The sequence below is a fragment of the Vitis vinifera genome, chromosome 5, assembly GCF_030704535.1.
Source record: "Vitis vinifera cultivar Pinot Noir 40024 chromosome 5, ASM3070453v1".
In the NCBI taxonomy this organism is placed as follows: domain Eukaryota; kingdom Viridiplantae; phylum Streptophyta; class Magnoliopsida; order Vitales; family Vitaceae; genus Vitis; species Vitis vinifera.
In genome coordinates, this window is record NC_081809.1 from 19,590,656 (window position 1) to 19,615,854 (window position 25,199).

Below are 25,199 nucleotides of genomic sequence, written 5' to 3' on the forward strand. Positions count from 1 at the left end.
CATATGACTTGGATATTGTTTAAATAGGTTCATTACACTTAGGAGGTGTTCAAATGATGCCGGAAAAAATCAAAATCCGAAAATACTAAAAAATTAGGAAGGGTACGAAAAATGTGAGGAATCCTCACATTCTTCGTACCCTCTCATTTCTCCACATTTTTGATACTTTTAAAATTTGTTGGGACCTCATATGACTTGGATATTGTTTAAATAGGTTCATTACTCTTAGGAGGTGTTCAAATGATGCCGGAAAAAATCAAAATCCGAAAATACTAAAAAATTAGGAAGGGTACGAAGAATGTGAGGAATCCTCACATTCTTCGTACCCTCTAATTTCTCCACTTCTTTGATACTTTTAAAATTTGTTTGGACCTCATATGACTTGGATATTGTCTAAATAGGCTCATTACACTTAGGAGGTGTTCAAATGATGCCGGAAAAAATCAAAATCCGAAAATACTAAAAAATTAGGAAGGGTACGAAGAATGTGAGGAATCCTCACATTCTTCGTACCTTCTCATTTCTCCACTTCTTTGATACTTTTAAAATTTGTTGGGACCTCATATGACTTGGATATTGTTTAAATAGGTTCATTACACTTAGGAGGTGTTCAAATGATGCCGGAAAAAATCAAAATCCGAAAATACTAAAAAATTAGGAAGGGTACGAAGAATGTGAGGAATCCTCACATTCTTCGTACCCTCTCATTTCTCCACATTTTTTATACTTTTAAAATTTGTTGGGACCTCATATGACTTGGATATTGTCTAAATAGGCTCATTACACTTAGGAGGTGTTCAAATGATGCCGGAAAAAATCAAAATCCGAAAATACTAAAAAATTAGGAAGGGTACGAAGAATGTGAGGAATCCTCACATTCTTCGTACCCTCTAATTTCTCCATTTCTTTGATACTTTTAAAATTTTTTTGGACCTCATATGACTTGGATATTGTCTAAATAGGCTCATTACACTTAGGAGGTGTTCAAATGATGCCGGAAAAAATCAAAATCCGAAAATACTAAAAAATTAGGAAGGGTACGAAGAATGTGAGGAATCCTCACATTCTTCGTACCCTCTCATTTCTCCACATTTTTGATACTTTTAAAATTTGTTGGGACCTCATATGACTTGGATATTGTTTAAATAGGTTCATTACACTTAGGAGGTGTTCAAATGATGCCGGAAAAAATCAAAATCCGAAAATACTAAAAAATTAGGAAGGGTACGAAGAATGTGAGGAATCCTCACATTCTTCGTACCCTCTAATTTCTCCACTTCTTTGATACTTTTAAAATTTGTTTGGACCTCATATGACTTGCATATTGTCTAAATAGGCTCATTACACTTAGGAGGTGTTCAAATGATGCCGGAAAAAATCAAAATCTGAAAATACTAAAAAATTAGGAAGGGTACGAAGAATGTGAGGAATCCTCACATTCTTCGTACCCTCTCATTTCTCCATATTTTTGATACTTTTAAAATTTGTTGGGACCTCATATGACTTGGATATTGTTTAAATAGGTTCATTACACTTAGGAGGTGTTCAAATGATGCCGGAAAAAATCAAAATCCGAAAATACTAAAAAATTAGGAAGGGTACGAAGAATGTGAGGAATCCTCACATTCTTCGTACCCTCTCATTTCTCCACATTTTTGATACTTTTAAAATTTATGGGGACCTCATATGACTTGGATATTGTTTAAATAGGTTCATTACTCTTAGGAGGTGTTCAAATGATGCCGGAAAAAATCAAAATCCGAAAATACTAAAAAATTAGGAAGGGTACGAAGAATGTGAGGAATCCTCACATTCTTCGTACCCTCTAATTTCTCCACTTCTTTGATACTTTTAAAATTTGTTTGGACCTCATATGACTTGGATATTGTCTAAATAGGCTCATTACACTTAGGAGGTGTTCAAATGATGCCGGAAAAAATCAAAATCCGAAAATACTAAAAAATTAGGAAGGGTACGAAGAATGTGAGGAATCCTCACATTCTTCGTACCTTCTCATTTCTCCACTTCTTTGATACTTTTAAAATTTGTTGGGACCTCATATGACTTGGATATTGTTTAAATAGGTTCATTACACTTAGGAGGTGTTCAAATGATGCCGGAAAAAATCAAAATCCGAAAATACTAAAAAATTAGGAAGGGTACGAAGAATGTGAGGAATCCTCACATTCTTCGTACCCTCTCATTTCTCCACATTTTTTATACTTTTAAAATTTGTTGGGACCTCATATGACTTGGATATTGTCTAAATAGGCTCATTACACTTAGGAGGTGTTCAAATGATGCCGGAAAAAATCAAAATCCGAAAATACTAAAAAATTAGGAAGGGTACGAAGAATGTGAGGAATCCTCACATTCTTCGTACCTTCTCATTTCTCCACTTCTTTGATACTTTTAAAATTTGTTGGGACCTCATATGACTTGGATATTGTTTAAATAGGTTCATTACACTTAGGAGGTGTTCAAATGATGCCGGAAAAAATCAAAATCCGAAAATACTAAAAAATTAGGAAGGGTACGAAGAATGTGAGGAATCCTCACATTCTTCGTACCCTCTCATTTCTCCACATTTTTTATACTTTAAAAATTTGTTGGGACCTCATATGACTTGGATATTGTCTAAATAGGCTCATTACACTTAGGAGGTGTTCAAATGATGCCGGAAAAAATCAAAATCCGAAAATACTAAAAAATTAGGAAGGGTACGAAGAATGTGAGGAATCCTCACATTCTTCGTACCCTCTCATTTCTCCACATTTTTGATACTTTTAAAATTTGTTGGGACCTCATATGACTTGGATATTGTTTAAATAGGTTCATTACACTTAGGAGGTGTTCAAATGATGCCGGAAAAAATCAAAATCCGAAAATACTAAAAAATTAGGAAGGGTACGAAGAATGTGAGGAATCCTCACATTCTTCGTACCCTCTAATTTCTCCATTTCTTTGATACTTTTAAAATTTTTTTGGACCTCATATGACTTGGATACTGTCTAAATAGGCTCATTACACTTAGGAGGTGTTCAAATGATGCCGGAAAAAATCAAAATCCGAAAATACTAAAAAATTAGGAAGGGTACGAAGAATGTGAGGAATCCTCACATTCTTCGTACCCTCTCATTTCTCCACATTTTTGATACTTTTAAAATTTGTTGGGACCTCATATGACTTGGATATTGTTTAAATAGGTTCATTACACTTAGGAGGTGTTCAAATGATGCCGGAAAAAATCAAAATCCGAAAATACTAAAAAATTAGGAAGGGTACGAAGAATGTGAGGAATCCTCACATTCTTCGTACCCTCTAATTTCTCCACTTCTTTGATACTTTTAAAATTTGTTTGGACCTCATATGACTTGGATATTGTCTAAATAGGCTCATTACACTTAGGAGGTGTTCAAATGATGCCGGAAAAAATCAAAATCCGAAAATACTAAAAAATTAGGAAGGGTACGAAGAATGTGAGGAATCCTCACATTCTTCGTACCCTCTCATTTCTCCACATTTTTGATACTTTTAAAATTTGTTGGGACCTCATATGACTTGGATATTGTTTAAATAGGTTCATTACACTTAGGAGGTGTTCAAATGATTCCGGAAAAAATCAAAATCCGAAAATACTAAAAAATTAGGAAGGGTACGAAGAATGTGAGGAATCCTCACATTCTTCGTACCCTCTCATTTCTCCACATTTTTGATACTTTTAAAATTTGTTGGGACCTCATATGACTTGGATATTGTCTAAATAGGCTCATTACACTTAGGAGGTGTTCAAATGATGCCGGAAAAAATCAAAATCCGAAAATACTAAAAAATTAGGAAGGGTACGAAGAATGTGAGGAATCCTCACATTCTTCGTACCCTCTAATTTCTCCATTTCTTTGATACTTTTAAAATTTTTTTGGACCTCATATGACTTGGATATTGTCTAAATAGGCTCATTACACTTAGGAGGTGTTCAAATGATGCCGGAAAAAATCAAAATCCGAAAATACTAAAAAATTAGGAAGGGTACGAAGAATGTGAGGAATCCTCACATTCTTCGTACCCTCTCATTTCTCCACATTTTTGATACTTTTAAAATTTGTTGGGACCTCATATGACTTGGATATTGTTTAAATAGGTTCATTACACTTAGGAGGTGTTCAAATGATGCCGGAAAAAATCAAAATCCGAAAATACTAAAAAATTAGGAAGGGTACGAAGAATGTGAGGAATCCTCACATTCTTCGTACCCTCTAATTTCTCCACTTCTTTGATACTTTTAAAATTTGTTTGGACCTCATATGACTTGGATATTGTCTAAATAGGCTCATTACACTTAGGAGGTGTTCAAATGATGCCGGAAAAAATCAAAATCCGAAAATACTAAAAAATTAGGAAGGGTACGAAGAATGTGAGGAATCCTCACATTCTTCGTACCCTCTCATTTCTCCACATTTTTGATACTTTTAAAATTTGTTGGGACCTCATATGACTTGGATATTGTTTAAATAGGTTCATTACACTTAGGAGGTGTTCAAATGATGCCGGAAAAAATCAAAATCCGAAAATACTAAAAAATTAGGAAGGGTACGAAGAATGTGAGGAATCCTCACATTCTTCGTACCCTCTCATTTCTCCACATTTTTGATACTTTTAAAATTTGTTGGGACCTCATATGACTTGGATATTGTCTAAATAGGCTCATTACACTTAGGAGGTGTTCAAATGATGCCGGAAAAAATCAAAATCCGAAAATACTAAAAAATTAGGAAGGGTACGAAGAATGTGAGGAATCCTCACATTCTTCGTACCCTCTAATTTCTCCATTTCTTTGATACTTTTAAAATTTTTTTGGACCTCATATGACTTGGATATTGTCTAAATAGGCTCATTACACTTAGGAGGTGTTCAAATGATGCCGGAAAAAATCAAAATCCGAAAATACTAAAAAATTAGGAAGGGTACGAAGAATGTGAGGAATCCTCACATTCTTCGTACCCTCTCATTTCTCCACATTTTTGATACTTTTAAAATTTGTTGGGACCTCATATGACTTGGATATTGTTTAAATAGGTTCATTACACTTAGGAGGTGTTCAAATGATGCCGGAAAAAATCAAAATCCGAAAATACTAAAAAATTAGGAAGGGTACGAAGAATGTGAGGAATCCTCACATTCTTCGTACCCTCTAATTTCTCCACTTCTTTGATACTTTTAAAATTTGTTTGGACCTCATATGACTTGGATATTGTCTAAATAGGCTCATTACACTTAGGAGGTGTTCAAATGATGCCGGAAAAAATCAAAATCTGAAAATACTAAAAAATTAGGAAGGGTACGAAGAATGTGAGGAATCCTCACATTCTTCGTACCCTCTCATTTCTCCATATTTTTGATACTTTTAAAATTTGTTGGGACCTCATATGACTTGGATATTGTTTAAATAAGTTCATTACACTTAGGAGGTGTTCAAATGATGCCGGAAAAAATCAAAATCCGAAAATACTAAAAAATTAGGAAGGGTACGAAGAATGTGAGGAATCCTCACATTCTTCGTACCCTCTCATTTCTCCACATTTTTGATACTTTTAAAATTTGTTGGGACCTCATATAACTTGGATATTGTTTAAATAGGTTCATTACTCTTAGGAGGTGTTCAAATGATGCCGGAAAAAATCAAAATCCGAAAATACTAAAAAATTAGGAAGGGTACGAAGAATGTGAGGAATCCTCACATTCTTCGTACCCTCTAATTTCTCCACTTCTTTGATACTTTTAAAATTTGTTTGGACCTCATATGACTTGGATATTGTCTAAATAGGCTCATTACACTTAGGAGGTGTTCAAATGATGCCGGAAAAAATCAAAATCTGAAAATACTAAAAAATTAGGAAGGGTACGAAGAATGTGAGGAATCCTCACATTCTTCGTACCCTCTCATTTCTCCACATTTTTGATACTTTTAAAATTTGTTGGGACCTCATATGACTTGGATATTGTTTAAATAGGTTCATTACACTTAGGAGGTGTTCAAATGATGCCGGAAAAAATCAAAATCCGAAAATACTAAAAAATTAGGAAGGGTACGAAGAATGTGAGGAATCCTCACATTCTTCGTACCCTCTAATTTCTCCACTTCTTTGATACTTTTAAAATTTGTTTGGACCTCATATGACTTGGATATTGTCTAAATAGGCTCATTACACTTAGGAGGTGTTCAAATGATGCCGGAAAAAATCAAAATCCGAAAATACTAAAAAATTAGGAAGGGTACGAAGAATGTGAGGAATCCTCACATTCTTCGTACCTTCTCATTTCTCCACTTCTTTGATACTTTTAAAATTTGTTGGGACCTCATATGACTTGGATATTGTTTAAATAGGTTCATTACACTTAGGAGGTGTTCAAATGATGCCGGAAAAAATCAAAATCCGAAAATACTAAAAAATTAGGAAGGGTACGAAGAATGTGAGGAATCCTCACATTCTTCGTACCCTCTCATTTCTCCACATTTTTTATACTTTTAAAATTTGTTGGGACCTCATATGACTTGGATATTGTCTAAATAGGCTCATTACACTTAGGAGGTGTTCAAATGATGCCGGAAAAAATCAAAATCCGAAAATACTAAAAAATTAGGAAGGGTACGAAGAATGTGAGGAATCCTCACATTCTTCGTACCCTCTAATTTCTCCATTTCTTTGATACTTTTAAAATTTTTTTGGACCTCATATGACTTGGATATTGTCTAAATAGGCTCATTACACTTAGGAGGTGTTCAAATGATGCCGGAAAAAATCAAAATCCGAAAATACTAAAAAATTAGGAAGGGTACGAAGAATGTGAGGAATCCTCACATTCTTCGTACCCTCTCATTTCTCCACATTTTTGATACTTTTAAAATTTGTTGGGACCTCATATGACTTGGATATTGTTTAAATAGGTTCATTACACTTAGGAGGTGTTCAAATGATGCCGGAAAAAATCAAAATCCGAAAATACTAAAAAATTAGGAAGGGTACGAAGAATGTGAGGAATCCTCACATTCTTCGTACCCTCTAATTTCTCCACTTCTTTGATACTTTTAAAATTTGTTTGGACCTCATATGACTTGGATATTGTCTAAATAGGCTCATTACACTTAGGAGGTGTTCAAATGATGCCGGAAAAAATCAAAATCTGAAAATACTAAAAAATTAGGAAGGGTACGAAGAATGTGAGGAATCCTCACATTCTTCGTACCCTCTCATTTCTCCATATTTTTGATACTTTTAAAATTTGTTGGGACCTCATATGACTTGGATATTGTTTAAATAGGTTCATTACACTTAGGAGGTGTTCAAATGATGCCGGAAAAAATCAAAATCCGAAAATACTAAAAAATTAGGAAGGGTACGAAGAATGTGAGGAATCCTCACATTCTTCGTACCCTCTCATTTCTCCACATTTTTGATACTTTTAAAATTTATTGGGACCTCATATGACTTGGATATTGTTTAAATAGGTTCATTACTCTTAGGAGGTGTTCAAATGATGCCGGAAAAAATCAAAATCCGAAAATACTAAAAAATTAGGAAGGGTACGAAGAATGTGAGGAATCCTCACATTCTTCGTACCCTCTAATTTCTCCACTTCTTTGATACTTTTAAAATTTGTTTGGACCTCATATGACTTGGATATTGTCTAAATAGGCTCATTACACTTAGGAGGTGTTCAAATGATGCCGGAAAAAATCAAAATCCGAAAATACTAAAAAATTAGGAAGGGTACGAAGAATGTGAGGAATCCTCACATTCTTCGTACCTTCTCATTTCTCCACTTCTTTGATACTTTTAAAATTTGTTGGGACCTCATATGACTTGGATATTGTTTAAATAGGTTCATTACACTTAGGAGGTGTTCAAATGATGCCGGAAAAAATCAAAATCCGAAAATACTAAAAAATTAGGAAGGGTACGAAGAATGTGAGGAATCCTCACATTCTTCGTACCCTCTCATTTCTCCACATTTTTTATACTTTTAAAATTTGTTGGGACCTCATATGACTTGGATATTGTCTAAATAGGGTCATTACACTTAGGAGGTGTTCAAATGATGCCGGAAAAAATCAAAATCCGAAAATACTAAAAAATTAGGAAGGGTACGAAGAATGTGAGGAATCCTCACATTCTTCGTACCTTCTCATTTCTCCACTTCTTTGATACTTTTAAAATTTGTTGGGACCTCATATGACTTGGATATTGTTTAAATAGGTTCATTACACTTAGGAGGTGTTCAAATGATGCCGGAAAAAATCAAAATCCGAAAATACTAAAAAATTAGGAAGGGTACGAAGAATGTGAGGAATCCTCACATTCTTCGTACCCTCTCATTTCTCCACATTTTTTATACTTTAAAAATTTGTTGGGACCTCATATGACTTGGATATTGTCTAAATAGGCTCATTACACTTAGGAGGTGTTCAAATGATGCCGGAAAAAATCAAAATCCGAAAATACTAAAAAATTAGGAAGGGTACGAAGAATGTGAGGAATCCTCACATTCTTCGTACCCTCTCATTTCTCCACATTTTTGATACTTTTAAAATTTGTTGGGACCTCATATGACTTGGATATTGTTTAAATAGGTTCATTACACTTAGGAGGTGTTCAAATGATGCCGGAAAAAATCAAAATCCGAAAATACTAAAAAATTAGGAAGGGTACGAAGAATGTGAGGAATCCTCACATTCTTCGTACCCTCTAATTTCTCCATTTCTTTGATACTTTTAAAATTTTTTTGGACCTCATATGACTTGGATATTGTCTAAATAGGCTCATTACACTTAGGAGGTGTTCAAATGATGCCGGAAAAAATCAAAATCCGAAAATACTAAAAAATTAGGAAGGGTACGAAGAATGTGAGGAATCCTCACATTCTTCGTACCCTCTCATTTCTCCACATTTTTGATACTTTTAAAATTTGTTGGGACCTCATATGACTTGGATATTGTCTAAATAGGCTCATTACACTTAGGAGGTGTTCAAATGATGCCGGAAAAAATCAAAATCCGAAAATACTAAAAAATTAGGAAGGGTACGAAGAATGTGAGGAATCCTCACATTCTTCGTACCCTCTAATTTCTCCACTTCTTTGATACTTTTAAAATTTGTTTGGACCTCATATGACTTGGATATTGTCTAAATAGGCTCATTACACTTAGGAGGTGTTCAAATGATGCCGGAAAAAATCAAAATCCGAAAATACTAAAAAATTAGGAAGGGTACGAAGAATGTGAGGAATCCTCACATTCTTCGTACCCTCTCATTTCTCCACATTTTTGATACTTTTAAAATTTGTTGGGACCTCATATGACTTGGATATTGTTTAAATAGGTTCATTACACTTAGGAGGTGTTCAAATGATGCCGGAAAAAATCAAAATCCGAAAATACTAAAAAATTAGGAAGGGTACGAAGAATGTGAGGAATCCTCACATTCTTCGTACCCTCTCATTTCTCCACATTTTTGATACTTTTAAAATTTGTTGGGACCTCATATGACTTGGATATTGTCTAAATAGGCTCATTACACTTAGGAGGTGTTCAAATGATGCCGGAAAAAATCAAAATCCGAAAATACTAAAAAATTAGGAAGGGTACGAAGAATGTGAGGAATCCTCACATTCTTCGTACCCTCTAATTTCTCCATTTCTTTGATACTTTTAAAATTTTTTTGGACCTCATATGACTTGGATATTGTCTAAATAGGCTCATTACACTTAGGAGGTGTTCAAATGATGCCGGAAAAAATCAAAATCCGAAAATACTAAAAAATTAGGAAGGGTACGAAGAATGTGAGGAATCCTCACATTCTTCGTACCCTCTCATTTCTCCACATTTTTGATACTTTTAAAATTTGTTGGGACCTCATATGACTTGGATATTGTTTAAATAGGTTCATTACACTTAGGAGGTGTTCAAATGATGCCGGAAAAAATCAAAATCCGAAAATACTAAAAAATTAGGAAGGGTACGAAGAATGTGAGGAATCCTCACATTCTTCGTACCCTCTAATTTCTCCACTTCTTTGATACTTTTAAAATTTGTTTGGACCTCATATGACTTGGATATTGTCTAAATAGGCTCATTACACTTAGGAGGTGTTCAAATGATGCCGCAAAAAATCAAAATCTGAAAATACTAAAAAATTAGGAAGGGTACGAAGAATGTGAGGAATCCTCACATTCTTCGTACCCTCTCATTTCTCCATATTTTTGATACTTTTAAAATTTGTTGGGACCTCATATGACTTGGATATTGTTTAAATAAGTTCATTACACTTAGGAGGTGTTCAAATGATGCCGGAAAAAATCAAAATCCGAAAATACTAAAAAATTAGGAAGGGTACGAAGAATGTGAGGAATCCTCACATTCTTCGTACCCTCTCATTTCTCCACATTTTTGATACTTTTAAAATTTGTTGGGACCTCATATGACTTGGATATTGTTTAAATAGGTTCATTACTCTTAGGAGGTGTTCAAATGATGCCGGAAAAAATCAAAATCCGAAAATACTAAAAAATTAGGAAGGGTACGAAGAATGTGAGGAATCCTCACATTCTTCGTACCCTCTAATTTCTCCACTTCTTTGATACTTTTAAAATTTGTTTGGACCTCATATGACTTGGATATTGTCTAAATAGGCTCATTACACTTAGGAGGTGTTCAAATGATGCCGGAAAAAATCAAAATCTGAAAATACTAAAAAATTAGGAAGGGTACGAAGAATGTGAGGAATCCTCACATTCTTCGTACCCTCTCATTTCTCCATATTTTTGATACTTTTAAAATTTGTTGGGACCTCATATGACTTGGATATTGTTTAAATAGGTTCATTACACTTAGGAGGTGTTCAAATGATGCCGGAAAAAATCAAAATCCGAAAATACTAAAAAATTAGGAAGGGTACGAAGAATGTGAGGAATCCTCACATTCTTCGTACCCTCTAATTTCTCCACTTCTTTGATACTTTTAAAATTTGTTTGGACCTCATATGACTTGGATATTGTCTAAATAGGCTCATTACACTTAGGAGGTGTTCAAATGATGCCGGAAAAAATCAAAATCTGAAAATACTAAAAAATTAGGAAGGGTACGAAGAATGTGAGGAATCCTCACATTCTTCGTACCCTCTCATTTCTCCATATTTTTGATACTTTTAAAATTTGTTGGGACCTCATATGACTTGGATATTGTTTAAATAGGTTCATTACACTTAGGAGGTGTTCAAATGATGCCGGAAAAAATCAAAATCCGAAAATACTAAAAAATTAGGAAGGGTACGAAGAATGTGAGGAATCCTCACATTCTTCGTACCCTCTCATTTCTCCACATTTTTGATACTTTTAAAATTTGTTGGGACCTCATATGACTTGGATATTGTTTAAATAGGTTCATTACTCTTAGGAGGTGTTCAAATGATGCCGGAAAAAATCAAAATCCGAAAATACTAAAAAATTAGGAAGGGTACGAAGAATGTGAGGAATCCTCACATTCTTCGTACCCTCTAATTTCTCCACTTCTTTGATACTTTTAAAATTTGTTTGGACCTCATATGACTTGGATATTGTCTAAATAGGCTCATTACACTTAGGAGGTGTTCAAATGATGCCGGAAAAAATCAAAATCCGAAAATACTAAAAAATTAGGAAGGGTACGAAGAATGTGAGGAATCCTCACATTCTTCGTACCTTCTCATTTCTCCACTTCTTTGATACTTTTAAAATTTGTTGGGACCTCATATGACTTGGATATTGTTTAAATAGGTTCATTACACTTAGGAGGTGTTCAAATGATGCCGGAAAAAATCAAAATCCGAAAATACTAAAAAATTAGGAAGGGTACGAAGAATGTGAGGAATCCTCACATTCTTCGTACCCTCTCATTTCTCCACATTTTTTATACTTTTAAAATTTGTTGGGACCTCATATGACTTGGATATTGTCTAAATAGGCTCATTACACTTAGGAGGTGTTCAAATGATGCCGGAAAAAATCAAAATCCGAAAATACTAAAAAATTAGGAAGGGTACGAAGAATGTGAGGAATCCTCACATTCTTCGTACCTTCTCATTTCTCCACTTCTTTGATACTTTTAAAATTTGTTGGGACCTCATATGACTTGGATATTGTTTAAATAGGTTCATTACACTTAGGAGGTGTTCAAATGATGCCGGAAAAAATCAAAATCCGAAAATACTAAAAAATTAGGAAGGGTACGAAGAATGTGAGGAATCCTCACATTCTTCGTACCCTCTCATTTCTCCACATTTTTTATACTTTAAAAATTTGTTGGGACCTCATATGACTTGGATATTGTCTAAATAGGCTCATTACACTTAGGAGGTGTTCAAATGATGCCGGAAAAAATCAAAATCCGAAAATACTAAAAAATTAGGAAGGGTACGAAGAATGTGAGGAATCCTCACATTCTTCGTACCCTCTCATTTCTCCACATTTTTGATACTTTTAAAATTTGTTGGGACCTCATATGACTTGGATATTGTTTAAATAGGTTCATTACACTTAGGAGGTGTTCAAATGATGCCGGAAAAAATCAAAATCCGAAAATACTAAAAAATTAGGAAGGGTACGAAGAATGTGAGGAATCCTCACATTCTTCGTACCCTCTAATTTCTCCATTTCTTTGATACTTTTAAAATTTTTTTGGACCTCATATGACTTGGATATTGTCTAAATAGGCTCATTACACTTAGGAGGTGTTCAAATGATGCCGGAAAAAATCAAAATCCGAAAATACTAAAAAATTAGGAAGGGTACGAAGAATGTGAGGAATCCTCACATTCTTCGTACCCTCTCATTTCTCCACATTTTTGATACTTTTAAAATTTGTTGGGACCTCATATGACTTGGATATTGTTTAAATAGGTTCATTACACTTAGGAGGTGTTCAAATGATGCCGGAAAAAATCAAAATCCGAAAATACTAAAAAATTAGGAAGGGTACGAAGAATGTGAGGAATCCTCACATTCTTCGTACCCTCTAATTTCTCCACTTCTTTGATACTTTTAAAATTTGTTTGGACCTCATATGACTTGGATATTGTCTAAATAGGCTCATTACACTTAGGAGGTGTTCAAATGATGCCGGAAAAAATCAAAATCTGAAAATACTAAAAAATTAGGAAGGGTACGAAGAATGTGAGGAATCCTCACATTCTTCGTACCCTCTCATTTCTCCATATTTTTGATACTTTTAAAATTTGTTGGGACCTCATATGACTTGGATATTGTTTAAATAGGTTCATTACACTTAGGAGGTGTTCAAATGATGCCGGAAAAAATCAAAATCCGAAAATACTAAAAAATTAGGAAGGGTACGAAGAATGTGAGGAATCCTCACATTCTTCGTACCCTCTCATTTCTCCACATTTTTGATACTTTTAAAATTTGTTGGGACCTCATATGACTTGGATATTGTTTAAATAGGTTCATTACTCTTAGGAGGTGTTCAAATGATGCCGGAAAAAATCAAAATCCGAAAATACTAAAAAATTAGGAAGGGTACGAAGAATGTGAGGAATCCTCACATTCTTCGTACCTTCTCATTTCTCCACTTCTTTGATACTTTTAAAATTTGTTGGGACCTCATATGACTTGGATATTGTTTAAATAGGTTCATTACACTTAGGAGGTGTTCAAATGATGCCGGAAAAAATCAAAATCCGAAAATACTAAAAAATTAGGAAGGGTACGAAGAATGTGAGGAATCCTCACATTCTTCGTACCCTCTCATTTCTCCACATTTTTTATACTTTTAAAATTTGTTGGGACCTCATATGACTTGGATATTGTCTAAATAGGCTCATTACACTTAGGAGGTGTTCAAATGATGCCGGAAAAAATCAAAATCCGAAAATACTAAAAAATTAGGAAGGGTACGAAGAATGTGAGGAATCCTCACATTCTTCGTACCTTCTCATTTCTCCACTTCTTTGATACTTTTAAAATTTGTTGGGACCTCATATGACTTGGATATTGTTTAAATAGGTTCATTACACTTAGGAGGTGTTCAAATGATGCCGGAAAAAATCAAAATCCGAAAATACTAAAAAATTAGGAAGGGTACGAAGAATGTGAGGAATCCTCACATTCTTCGTACCCTCTAATTTCTCCACATTTTTTATACTTTAAAAATTTGTTGGGACCTCATATGACTTGGATATTGTCTAAATAGGCTCATTACACTTAGGAGGTGTTCAAATGATGCCGGAAAAAATCAAAATCCGAAAATACTAAAAAATTAGGAAGGGTACGAAGAATGTGAGGAATCCTCACATTCTTCGTACCCTCTCATTTCTCCACATTTTTGATACTTTTAAAATTTGTTGGGACCTCATATGACTTGGATATTGTTTAAATAGGTTCATTACACTTAGGAGGTGTTCAAATGATGCCGGAAAAAATCAAAATCCGAAAATACTAAAAAATTAGGAAGGATACGAAGAATGTGAGGAATCCTCACATTCTTCGTACCCTCTAATTTCTCCATTTCTTTGATACTTTTAAAATTTTTTTGGACCTCATATGACTTGGATATTGTCTAAATAGGCTCATTACACTTAGGAGGTGTTCAAATGATGCCGGAAAAAATCAAAATCCGAAAATACTAAAAAATTAGGAAGGGTACGAAGAATGTGAGGAATCCTCACATTCTTCGTACCCTCTCATTTCTCCACATTTTTGATACTTTTAAAATTTGTTGGGACCTCATATGACTTGGATATTGTTTAAATAGGTTCATTACACTTAGGAGGTGTTCAAATGATGCCGGAAAAAATCAAAATCCGAAAATACTAAAAAATTAGGAAGGGTACGAAGAATGTGAGGAATCCTCACATTCTTCGTACCCTCTAATTTCTCCACTTCTTTGATACTTTTAAAATTTGTTTGGACCTCATATGACTTGGATATTGTCTAAATAGGCTCATTACACTTAGGAGGTGTTCAAATGATGCCGGAAAAAATCAAAATCTGAAAATACTAAAAAATTAGGAAGGGTACGAAGAATGTGAGGAATCCTCACATTCTTCGTACCCTCTCATTTCTCCACATTTTTGATACTTTTAAAATTTGTTGGGACCTCATATGACTTGGATATTGTTTAAATAGGTTCATTACTCTTAGGAGGTGTTCAAATGATGCCGGAAAAAATCAAAATCCGAAAATACTAAAAAATTAGGAAGGGTACGAAGAATGTGAGGAATCCTCACATTCTTCGTACCCTCTAATTTCTCCACTTCTTTGATACTTTTAAAATTTGTTTGGACCTCATATGACTTGGATATTGTCTAAATAGGCTCATTACACTTAGGAGGTGTTCAAATGATGCCGGAAAAAATCAAAATCCGAAAATACTAAAAAATTAGGAAGGGTACGAAGAATGTGAGGAATCCTCACATTCTTCGTACCTTCTCATTTCTCCACTTCTTTGATACTTTTAAAATTTGTTGGGACCTCATATGACTTGGATATTGTTTAAATAGGTTCATTACACTTAGGAGGTGTTCAAATGATGCCGGAAAAAATCAAAATCCGAAAATACTAAAAAATTAGGAAGGGTACGAAGAATGTGAGGAATCCTCACATTCTTCGTACCCTCTCATTTCTCCACATTTTTTATACTTTTAAAATTTGTTGGGACCTCATATGACTTGGATATTGTCTAAATAGGCTCATTACACTTAGGAGGTGTTCAAATGATGCCGGAAAAAATCAAAATCCGAAAATACTAAAAAATTAGGAAGGGTACGAAGAATGTGAGGAATCCTCACATTCTTCGTACCTTCTCATTTCTCCACTTCTTTGATACTTTTAAAATTTGTTGGGACCTCATATGACTTGGATATTGTTTAAATAGGTTCATTACACTTAGGAGGTGTTCAAATGATGCCGGAAAAAATCAAAATCCGAAAATACTAAAAAATTAGGAAGGGTACGAAGAATGTGAGGAATCCTCACATTCTTCGTACCCTCTCATTTCTCCACATTTTTTATACTTTAAAAATTTGTTGGGACCTCATATGACTTGGATATTGTCTAAATAGGCTCATTACACTTAGGAGGTGTTCAAATGATGCCGGAAAAAATCAAAATCCGAAAATACTAAAAAATTAGGAAGGGTACGAAGAATGTGAGGAATCCTCACATTCTTCGTACCCTCTCATTTCTCCACATTTTTGATACTTTTAAAATTTGTTGGGACCTCATATGACTTGGATATTGTTTAAATAGGTTCATTACACTTAGGAGGTGTTCAAATGATGCCGGAAAAAATCAAAATCCGAAAATACTAAAAAATTAGGAAGGGTACGAAGAATGTGAGGAATCCTCACATTCTTCGTACCCTCTCATTTCTCCACATTTTTTATACTTTTAAAATTTGTTGGGACCTCATATGACTTGGATATTGTTTAAATAGGTTCATTACACTTAGGAGGTGTTCAAATGATGCCGGAAAAAATCAAAATCCAAAAATACTAAAAAATTAGGAAGGGTACGAAGAATGTGAGGAATCCTCACATTCTTCGTACCCTCTCATTTCTCCACATTTTTTATACTTTTAAAATTTGTTGGGACCTCATATGACTTGGATATTGTTTAAATAGGTTCATTACACTTAGGAGGTGTTCAAATGATGCCGGAAAAAATCAAAATCCGAAAATACTAAAAAATTAGGAAGGGTACGAAGAAAGTGAGGAATCCTCACATTCTTCGTACCCTCTCATTTCTCCACTTCTTTGATACTTTTAAAATTTGTTTGGACCTCATATGACTTGGATATTGTTTAAATAGGTTCATTACACTTAGGAGGTGTTCAAATGATGCTGGAAAAAATCAAAATCCGAAAATACTAAAAAATTAGGTAGGGTACGAAGAATGTGAGGAATCCTCACATTCTTCGTACCCTCTCATTTCTCCACTTCTTTGATACTTTTAAAATTTTTTGGGACCTCATATGACTTGGATATTGTTTAAATAGGTTCGTTACACTTAGGAGGTGTTCAAATGATGCCGGAAAAAATCAAAATCCGAAAATACTAAAAAATTAGGAAGGGTACGAAGAATGTGAGGAATCCTCACATTCTTCGTACCCTCTCATTTCTCCACTTCTTTGATACTTTTAAAATTTGTTGGGACCTCATATGACTTGGATATTGTTTAAATAGGTTCGTTACACTTAGGAGGTGTTCAAATGATGCCGGAAAAAATCAAAATCCGAAAATACTAAAAAATTAGGAAGGGTACGAAGAATGTGAGGAATCCTCACATTCTTCGTACCTTCTCATTTCTCCACTTCTTTGATACTTTTAAAATTTGTTGGGACCTCATATGACTTGGATATTGTTTAAATAGGTTCATTACACTTAGGAGGTGTTCAAATGATGCCGGAAAAAATCAAAATCCGAAAATACTAAAAAATTAGGAAGGGTACGAAGAATGTGAGGAATCCTCACATTCTTCGTACCCTCTCATTTCTCCACATTTTTTATACTTTTAAAATTTGTTGGGACCTCATATGACTTGGATATTGTCTAAATAGGCTCATTACACTTAGGAGGTGTTCAAATGATGCCGGAAAAAATCAAAATCCGAAAATACTAAAAAATTAGGAAGGGTACGAAGAATGTGAGGAATCCTCACATTCTTCGTACCTTCTCATTTCTCCACTTCTTTGATACTTTTAAAATTTGTTGGGACCTCATATGACTTGGATATTGTTTAAATAGGTTCATTACACTTAGGAGGTGTTCAAATGATGCCGGAAAAAATCAAAATCCGAAAATACTAAAAAATTAGGAAGGGTACGAAGAATGTGAGGAATCCTCACATTCTTCGTACCCTCTCATTTCTCCACATTTTTTATACTTTAAAAATTTGTTGGGACCTCATATGACTTGGATATTGTCTAAATAGGCTCATTACACTTAGGAGGTGTTCAAATGATGCCGGAAAAAATCAAAATCCGAAAATACTAAAAAATTAGGAAGGGTACGAAGAATGTGAGGAATCCTCACATTCTTCGTACCCTCTCATTTCTCCACATTTTTGATACTTTTAAAATTTGTTGGGACCTCATATGACTTGGATATTGTTTAAATAGGTTCATTACACTTAGGAGGTGTTCAAATGATGCCGGAAAAAATCAAAATCCGAAAATACTAAAAAATTAGGAAGGGTACGAAGAATGTGAGGAATCCTCACATTCTTCGTACCCTCTCATTTCTCCACATTTTTTATACTTTTAAAATTTGTTGGGACCTCATATGACTTGGATATTGTTTAAATAGGTTCATTACACTTAGGAGGTGTTCAAATGATGCCGGAAAAAATCAAAATCCAAAAATACTAAAAAATTAGGAAGGGTACGAAGAATGTGAGGAATCCTCACATTCTTCGTACCCTCTCATTTCTCCACATTTTTTATACTTTTAAAATTTGTTGGGACCTCATATGACTTGGATATTGTTTAAATAGGTTCATTACACTTAGGAGGTGTTCAAATGATGCCGGAAAAAATCAAAATCCGAAAATACTAAAAAATTAGGAAGGGTACGAAGAAAGTGAGGAATCCTCACATTCTTCGTACCCTCTCATTTCTCCACTTCTTTGATACTTTTAAAATTTGTTTGGACCTCATATGACTTGGATATTGTTTAAATAGGTTCATTACACTTAGGAGGTGTTCAAATGATGCTGGAAAAAATCAAAATCCGAAAATACTAAAAAATTAGGTAGGGTACGAAGAATGTGAGGAATCCTCACATTCTTCGTACCCTCTCATTTCTCCACTTCTTTGATACTTTTAAAATTTTTTGGGACCTCATATGACTTGGATATTGTTTAAATAGGTTCGTTACACTTAGGAGGTGTTCAAATGATGCCGGAAAAAATCAAAATCCGAAAATACTAAAAAATTAGGAAGGGTACGAAGAATGTGAGGAATCCTCACATTCTTCGTACCCTCTCATTTCTCCACTTCTTTGATACTTTTAAAATTTGTTGGGACCTCATATGACTTGGATATTGTTTAAATAGGTTCGTTACACTTAGGAGGTGTTCAAATGATGCCGGAAAAAATCAAAATCCGAAAATACTAAAAAATTAGGAAGGGTACGAAGAATGTGAGGAATCCTCACATTCTTCGTACCCTCCCAAATCTCCACTTCTTTGGACTTTTTAAAATTTCGTGGGCCATCATATGGCTTGGATGTTGCTTGAATAGGTCCGTTACACTTAGAAGCTGGTCAAATGATATCCGGAAAAATCGAAATCCAAAAATACTAAAAAATTCACAATCCTCACATTCTTCGTACCCTCCCAAATCTCGACTTCTTTGGACTTTTAAAAATTTTTTGGGGCATCATATGGCTTGGATGTTGCTTGAATAGGTCCATTACACTTAGAAGGTGGTCAAATGACATCCGGAAAAATCGAAATCGAAAAATACTCAAAAATTCACAAGGGTACGAAGAATGTGAGGAATCCTCACATTCTTCGTACCCTCCTAATTCTCCACTTGTTTAGGCTTTTTTAAAATTTTTTGGGGCATCATATCGCTTGGATGTTGTTTAAGTAGGTTCGTTACACTTATAAGGTGGTCAAATGACATCCGGAAAAATCGATATCGAAAAATACTAAAAAATTCACAAGGGTACGAAGAATGTGAGGAATCCTCACATTCTTCGTACCCTCCCAAATCTCCACTTATTTGGACTTTTTAAAATTTTTTGGGGCATGATATGGCTTGGATGTTGTTTAAGTAGGTTCGTTACACTTAGAAGGTGGTCAAATGATATCTGGAAAAATCGAAATCCAAAAATACTAAAAAATTCACAAGGGTACGAAGAATGTGAGGAATCCTCACATTCTTCGTACCCTCCCAAATCTCCACTTCTTTAGACTTTTTAAAATTTTTTGGGGCATCATATGGCTTGGATCTTGTTTAAGTAGGTTCGTTACACTTAGAAGGTGGTCAAATGATATCCGAAAAAATCAAAATATAAAAATACTAAAAAATTCACAATTCCTCACATTCTTCGTACCCTCCCAAATCTCCACTTCTTTTGACTTTTTAAAAATTTTTTGGGCATCATATGGCTTGGATATTGCTTGAATAGGTTGATTCCACTTAGGCGGTGTTCGAATAAGTCCCGAAAAAATTAAAACCTAAAAATACTAAAAAATTAGAAAAGGTCCGAACAATGTGAGGAATCCTCACATTCTTCGTACCCTCCCAAATTTTCACTTATTTGAAGTTTTAAAAATTTTGTTGGACTTCATATGCCTTGGATATTGTCTAAATAGGTTGATTCCACTTAGGTGGTGTTCGAATGAGTCCCGGTAAAATTAAAAGCCAAAAATATTAAAAAATTAGACAAGGTACGCAGAATGTGAGGAATCCTCACATTCTTCATACTCTCCCAAATCTGCACTTCTTTGAAGTTTAAAATTTTTTTTTGGACTTCATTTGCCTTGGATATTGTTTAAATAGGTTGATTCCACTTAGGCGGTGTTTGAATGAGTCCCGGAAAAATCCAAATCCAAAAATATTATAAAATTGGACGGGGTACGAAGACTGTGAGAAATCCTCACCATTTTCCGCTTGTCTGAGGGTGTGAAATGGATTCTTCAAAATTCAAAATGGAAATGTACGAAAAAATATTGTGAGGCGTTTTGATTTCCATATGGTTAGTAATTATACATTTTTCGTATTTTCAATATTTCAACTAATTTTTTTTCTGTAATTCAATTTAAACGCTAAGAAATAATTTGGTCATATATTATCAATTAATAATTAGTACACAATTAATTTAATATAAATTTAATATTTATATTTTATCTCATTTATTTATATATATATATATATTTTTTCACTTCATAAACAAATTATATTGCTTTTCACACTTCAAATATTTTTCAAATTTTGTCAACAAATTATTTGATGTTAAAATAAATTATATTTACTTTTCCTTAATTTATAAATTTTATCACCAAATTAGTTTGAATTTTTTTTATTTAAAATTTAATTATTATCTTGGGTTTAATCACTTTATATTACAAAAAAAAAACTGCTATTTATTTTTTCAAATTTCTCTTTATTTTTCTGTTGCACAAAAAAAATTCCCCAAACAAAATAATTACATTAAACAGGAATTTATAATTGGTTATTGTAATGGATGTAAAAATGTGTGTTGCATGGGATTAGTTCCCATGGCAACCGGTTACCAACCTGAAGAATTGGTTTTGTTCACTTTTTTATTATTTTTCCATGCCATGTGTCTTCATCTTGTGAGCCCAAAAAAGTGGGTATGGTACCGAAAAACCACATTTCGGTACCTTAGCATAACCCATATATATATAGTCTTTTGTCGGAGAAGTTTATTCATTTTGTAAATAGGAGCACAGGAGAATAGGACTCCTACACTGTGAAGCCGATTCTAACTTACACCACAATCTATGTATACAAAGCCTGCATGAACATTCAATATAAAACAGGCGATATCTTATATAAGAGTGACAGAAGAGAAATGCAGATATAAAGGGATGCATCAAAATTCAAAATAAAACAGGGGTTATCCCCCAGAGAGAGAGTAACGTGAGACGTCTGGATGGACCATCTAGCAGATCAGTCGCTTTCTTGTTCAGTCATCAGCTGAGATGCTCCTTCCCCACCTACTTGCACTGATATATCTCTCCCGATGGATTCCTGCCCCAAGAAACACTTCCTTAATGATATTCAGTTCCATCACCACATCTTCGATGTCCATTAGATCACTAACTGATTCTTCAGAACATGCTACTCCAATTCTGGCAATTGAAACCAGGCAATGGCACATTCTACCTTCCGTTTCACGTTGATTTCCTACATTGCTAATTGCTTCATCTGACTCCCTAAACAAGTTTGAATCCGCAATCTCCATTACACGTTCTGGCAATGGCATCTTAGAGAAAGTGTAAAGGTTCAAACCATCTGAAAACATGCTCTCTGTTGGTCTCCTTCCCGTGAACATCTGCAGCAAAAGGATGACATAGCTGTACACATCTCCTTGAGGCCACATGGAGCCACCTAATCCGTATTCTGCAATGCATATATTCATCTTTTTACTTATAAGTCCATTGAAAAGTAAGAAGGCTAATAGGCCGAGTATAGCTATGCTATCCTGCATGCCAATTTGAACCAACAATTTCATAACTTATTTTTAGGATTGAGGAAAAAAAAAACGTGAGGAAGTGTACCTGGAGCAACATAACCGATGTATCCCATCATCAGTGCCGAACTGGTTTGATCACTACTCAGAATCTCGTTAGCTTCAGGAAGGAGCTTGGCTAACCCGAAGTCCCCAACATGGGCAACCATGTCATCATCAAGAAGAACATTGCTTGGCCTTAGATCACCATGAACAATTGGTGTCTGGCATTGGTGATGAAGATAATCCAGAGCAATAGCCACATCAATTGCGATATCCAATCTTTGTCTGAAGCTTAAATTTCTGGATTCATGATACAGCCAGCTATCTAGGTTCCCATTAGGCATGAACTCAAATACTAGAGCCTTAAAATCACAACCTTTGTTGTCCACACTTGAACATGAAGTTATGATTCCAAGGAGATTCCGAAGCTGAATATTCCTGAGGACCTTGCACTCAGCCATGAAACTCTTGGCAGCTCCACGGTGTTGAAGGTTCAGTACCTTCACTGCAACAGGTCTTTCGCCTCAACTTACAATTCCTTTGTATATGGAACCAAAACTTCCCATGCCAATCAAGTTGGAAGAAGCAAATCCACTAGCTGCTTTGAGGAGCTCTTTGTAAGAAACCCTCAAGTATCCATATCTTAAAAAGGTGGAAGAAGACTTCATTACAGCCGTTTTTCTCCCATAGAGGAGAACTGAAGCCACTATGAAAGCCAAGCAAGAAGCACCAGTAATGCTTATGGCTATAACAATTTTGGTTGAAAGATGCTTCCCTTTGCCATGCTTTGCTGACTCTACATCACAGCATGCTGGCAGCTGAAGTTGAGGGATTCCCCCCACAAAGCTTCTTGTTCCCAGTGATTGAAATCCCACTCACATTTTTAAAAACTCCTCCACTTGGAACCTCCTTCAAGGTAGTTATAAGGCAGATTTCAACTCAACAAACCAAGAAGATGTAGTTCTTTGGGAATCGTTCCAGGCAAGACGTTGCATGAAAGGTCTAGGAACCGAATACCTCTCAATGAGCTAAATGACAGAGGGATGTTTCCCTGGAAAGAGTTTTTTTCCATGTCGAGGTACTCTAATACTGAACAGCTGCCAAGTTCCCTGGGGATTTCCCCTGACAAGTTGTTGTCAGAAACAAGCAGCTGATTTAGGTTTTTCAGTTGACCAACATCTGTTGGAAGAGAACCGGTGAATGTGTTTTGCTGTAGGTAGAGTGATCTCAACTGATTGAAATGACAAGTGACATTTTCAGGTACACTACCACTCAACTTATTGTGATCGAGGAAAAGAATTTCCATATTTTGGCAGTTCCTGAGAGAAGTAGGAAGGTTCCCTTCCAAATTGTTGTAGCCCGTGTCAAGGTAGTATAGTTGACTTGAGTTGCCGAGGGTGGATGGCAGCAGACCTGATAGCCTGTTCCAATTTAAGTCAAATACTCTTAAATTCTGAAGCTTGCATGCCAATTGAAGTGGGAATGACACAGTGAGATTATTCCGCATTGCACTGAAAACAGTTAAGCTGATCAGGTTTCCAATACCTTTTGGGATGCTTCCAGATATTTTGTTGCCCCCTATGATAAGCTTCTGCAGTTGGGTTGATCGATTAACAATGGAGATGGGTAACACGCCCCGGAAATTATTGGCATGTAGATTGATAAGTCTTAAACTGCTGACATTGGGCAAAGAATATGGAAAATTTAAATCGCCTGACATGCCCCTTCCTAAATTATTGAATTCAAGGTTCAACCAATACAGATCCTTGAGCACTCCTAAGCTATCAGGGACTTGGCCAGTTAGATAATTGTCACCTAGATCCAAAAGTTCAAGTACTCCTCAAATATTGGATAGTGTATCTGGAATTATTCCGGTAAACTGATTCCCTGCTATGCCAAATTTGCGGAGTTGAGGAAAATTAAACCTCATGTTTGGAGTAAAATTTCCAGACAGAATGTTGCCAGATACAAAAAATTCAATGGCAGATGACCTATATAGAGTGAGGGAGGAATCATACCAGACAGGTTATTTACATCCAAATATAAATATTTCAAACACTTCAACCGGAATCTCACCTTGGAGGGAATTTGTGCTCAGATTGAGATGCTGCATCCATCGTAAAAGACCAATGTCACTGGGTATAGTACCGTGCAAGTGATTGTTGGACAACACCAACTCTCTTAGGAATGGTCAGTTCCCAATAGGTGGTAAGGAACCACCTAAGCTTTGACCCTCGTTGTGACCCTCTGATGTCGGCGACTGCATGTAACCCCATGCCACTGGCAGAAATGCAGAGTCATTCCAGGAACTCAGAACTCCATTTGGAACATCAACCAGATAATGCTTGATGGTGAGCAATGCAAGCTTATCAGTTTCATTTCCAAAAGTGGGCGTGCTGGAAAGAGATTCCAACCTAAGCGAACTAATACAAATGATGAGGTTGACAAGGAAAAGCCACCACTGTAATCTCAAGCTAGAGCTTGGCATCTCCATCAGTAGAAGGGATTTGCTTATCAGGGTACACATATAACCTACTGACACAAACTTGCGTTGTCTCTTCAAAGTGAATGCCTCTTTCTCTCAATAGGAGAAGAGCATAAAAATTAGTCTAATGTATTTGAGTGATTGCTGACTTGAATTTGTGAAGCTGAGCTGAGTGAGATTCTGGTCTGTATGCACTTATAAAATTGAGAGCTTCAGTAAAACAAAGAAGACTGGGGTGTTGCAAGTCGTCATGGTTAGAGTTGACTGACTAGTGGACTAAGCTGTTTTTTGGAAAATTGGAGCTGGGATTTTTTCAATCCTTTCTTTTGCGTTGAGAAGATATCTGAGTGGATTGACTGGAAGTAAAACCAGTAATTCAGTGCGCAAAGATCAAGCATAGATTTTCTCCTCTCTTTCTTTTTCTGTCCTTTGTTTTTCCCTTTTAATAATGCATTTGT

At 35.1% G+C, this 25,199-nt stretch overlaps 2 protein-coding genes across 2 annotated transcripts; both read right to left on the reverse strand.

The window, feature by feature from the left end:
- Positions 1-21,429: 21,429 nt before the first annotated feature.
- Positions 21,430-23,159, reverse strand: LOC104877416 (probable LRR receptor-like serine/threonine-protein kinase At3g47570). The gene is made up of 2 exons (XM_059736640.1): positions 22,303-23,159; positions 21,430-22,144 (listed from the first exon to the last, which is right to left on the reverse strand). The coding sequence occupies exons 1-2, from the start codon at positions 22,715-22,717 to the stop codon at positions 21,708-21,710; spliced, it is 852 nt and encodes a 283-aa protein (XP_059592623.1). The 5' UTR covers positions 22,718-23,159; the 3' UTR covers positions 21,430-21,707.
- LOC100267622 (putative receptor-like protein kinase At3g47110) lies at positions 22,781-24,750 on the reverse strand. Its single transcript, XM_059737097.1, has 3 exons — positions 24,489-24,750; positions 23,205-24,071; positions 22,781-23,052 (listed from the first exon to the last, which is right to left on the reverse strand). The coding sequence occupies exons 1-3, from the start codon at positions 24,748-24,750 to the stop codon at positions 22,781-22,783; spliced, it is 1,401 nt and encodes a 466-aa protein (XP_059593080.1).
- Positions 24,751-25,199: the final 449 nt, after the last annotated feature.

Coding starts and splice junctions, on each gene's coding strand:
- LOC104877416 (XM_059736640.1), bottom strand. CDS start 22,717: ATGGCTGAGTGCAAGGTCCTCAGGAATATTCAGCTTCGGAATCTCCTT. Junction 22,145..22,302: donor CATCGGTTATGTTGCTCCAG/GTACACTTCCTC, acceptor TATGCATTGCAG/AATACGGATTAGGTGGCTCC.
- LOC100267622 (XM_059737097.1), bottom strand. CDS start 24,750: ATGGAGATGCCAAGCTCTAGCTTGAGATTACAGTGGTGGCTTTTCCTT. Junction 24,072..24,488: donor ATCAGAGGGTCACAACGAGG/GTCAAAGCTTAG, acceptor TTTTGGATCTAG/GTGACAATTATCTAACTGGC. Junction 23,053..23,204: donor CAAAGAACTACATCTTCTTG/GTTTGTTGAGTT, acceptor GCTGTGATGTAG/AGTCAGCAAAGCATGGCAAA.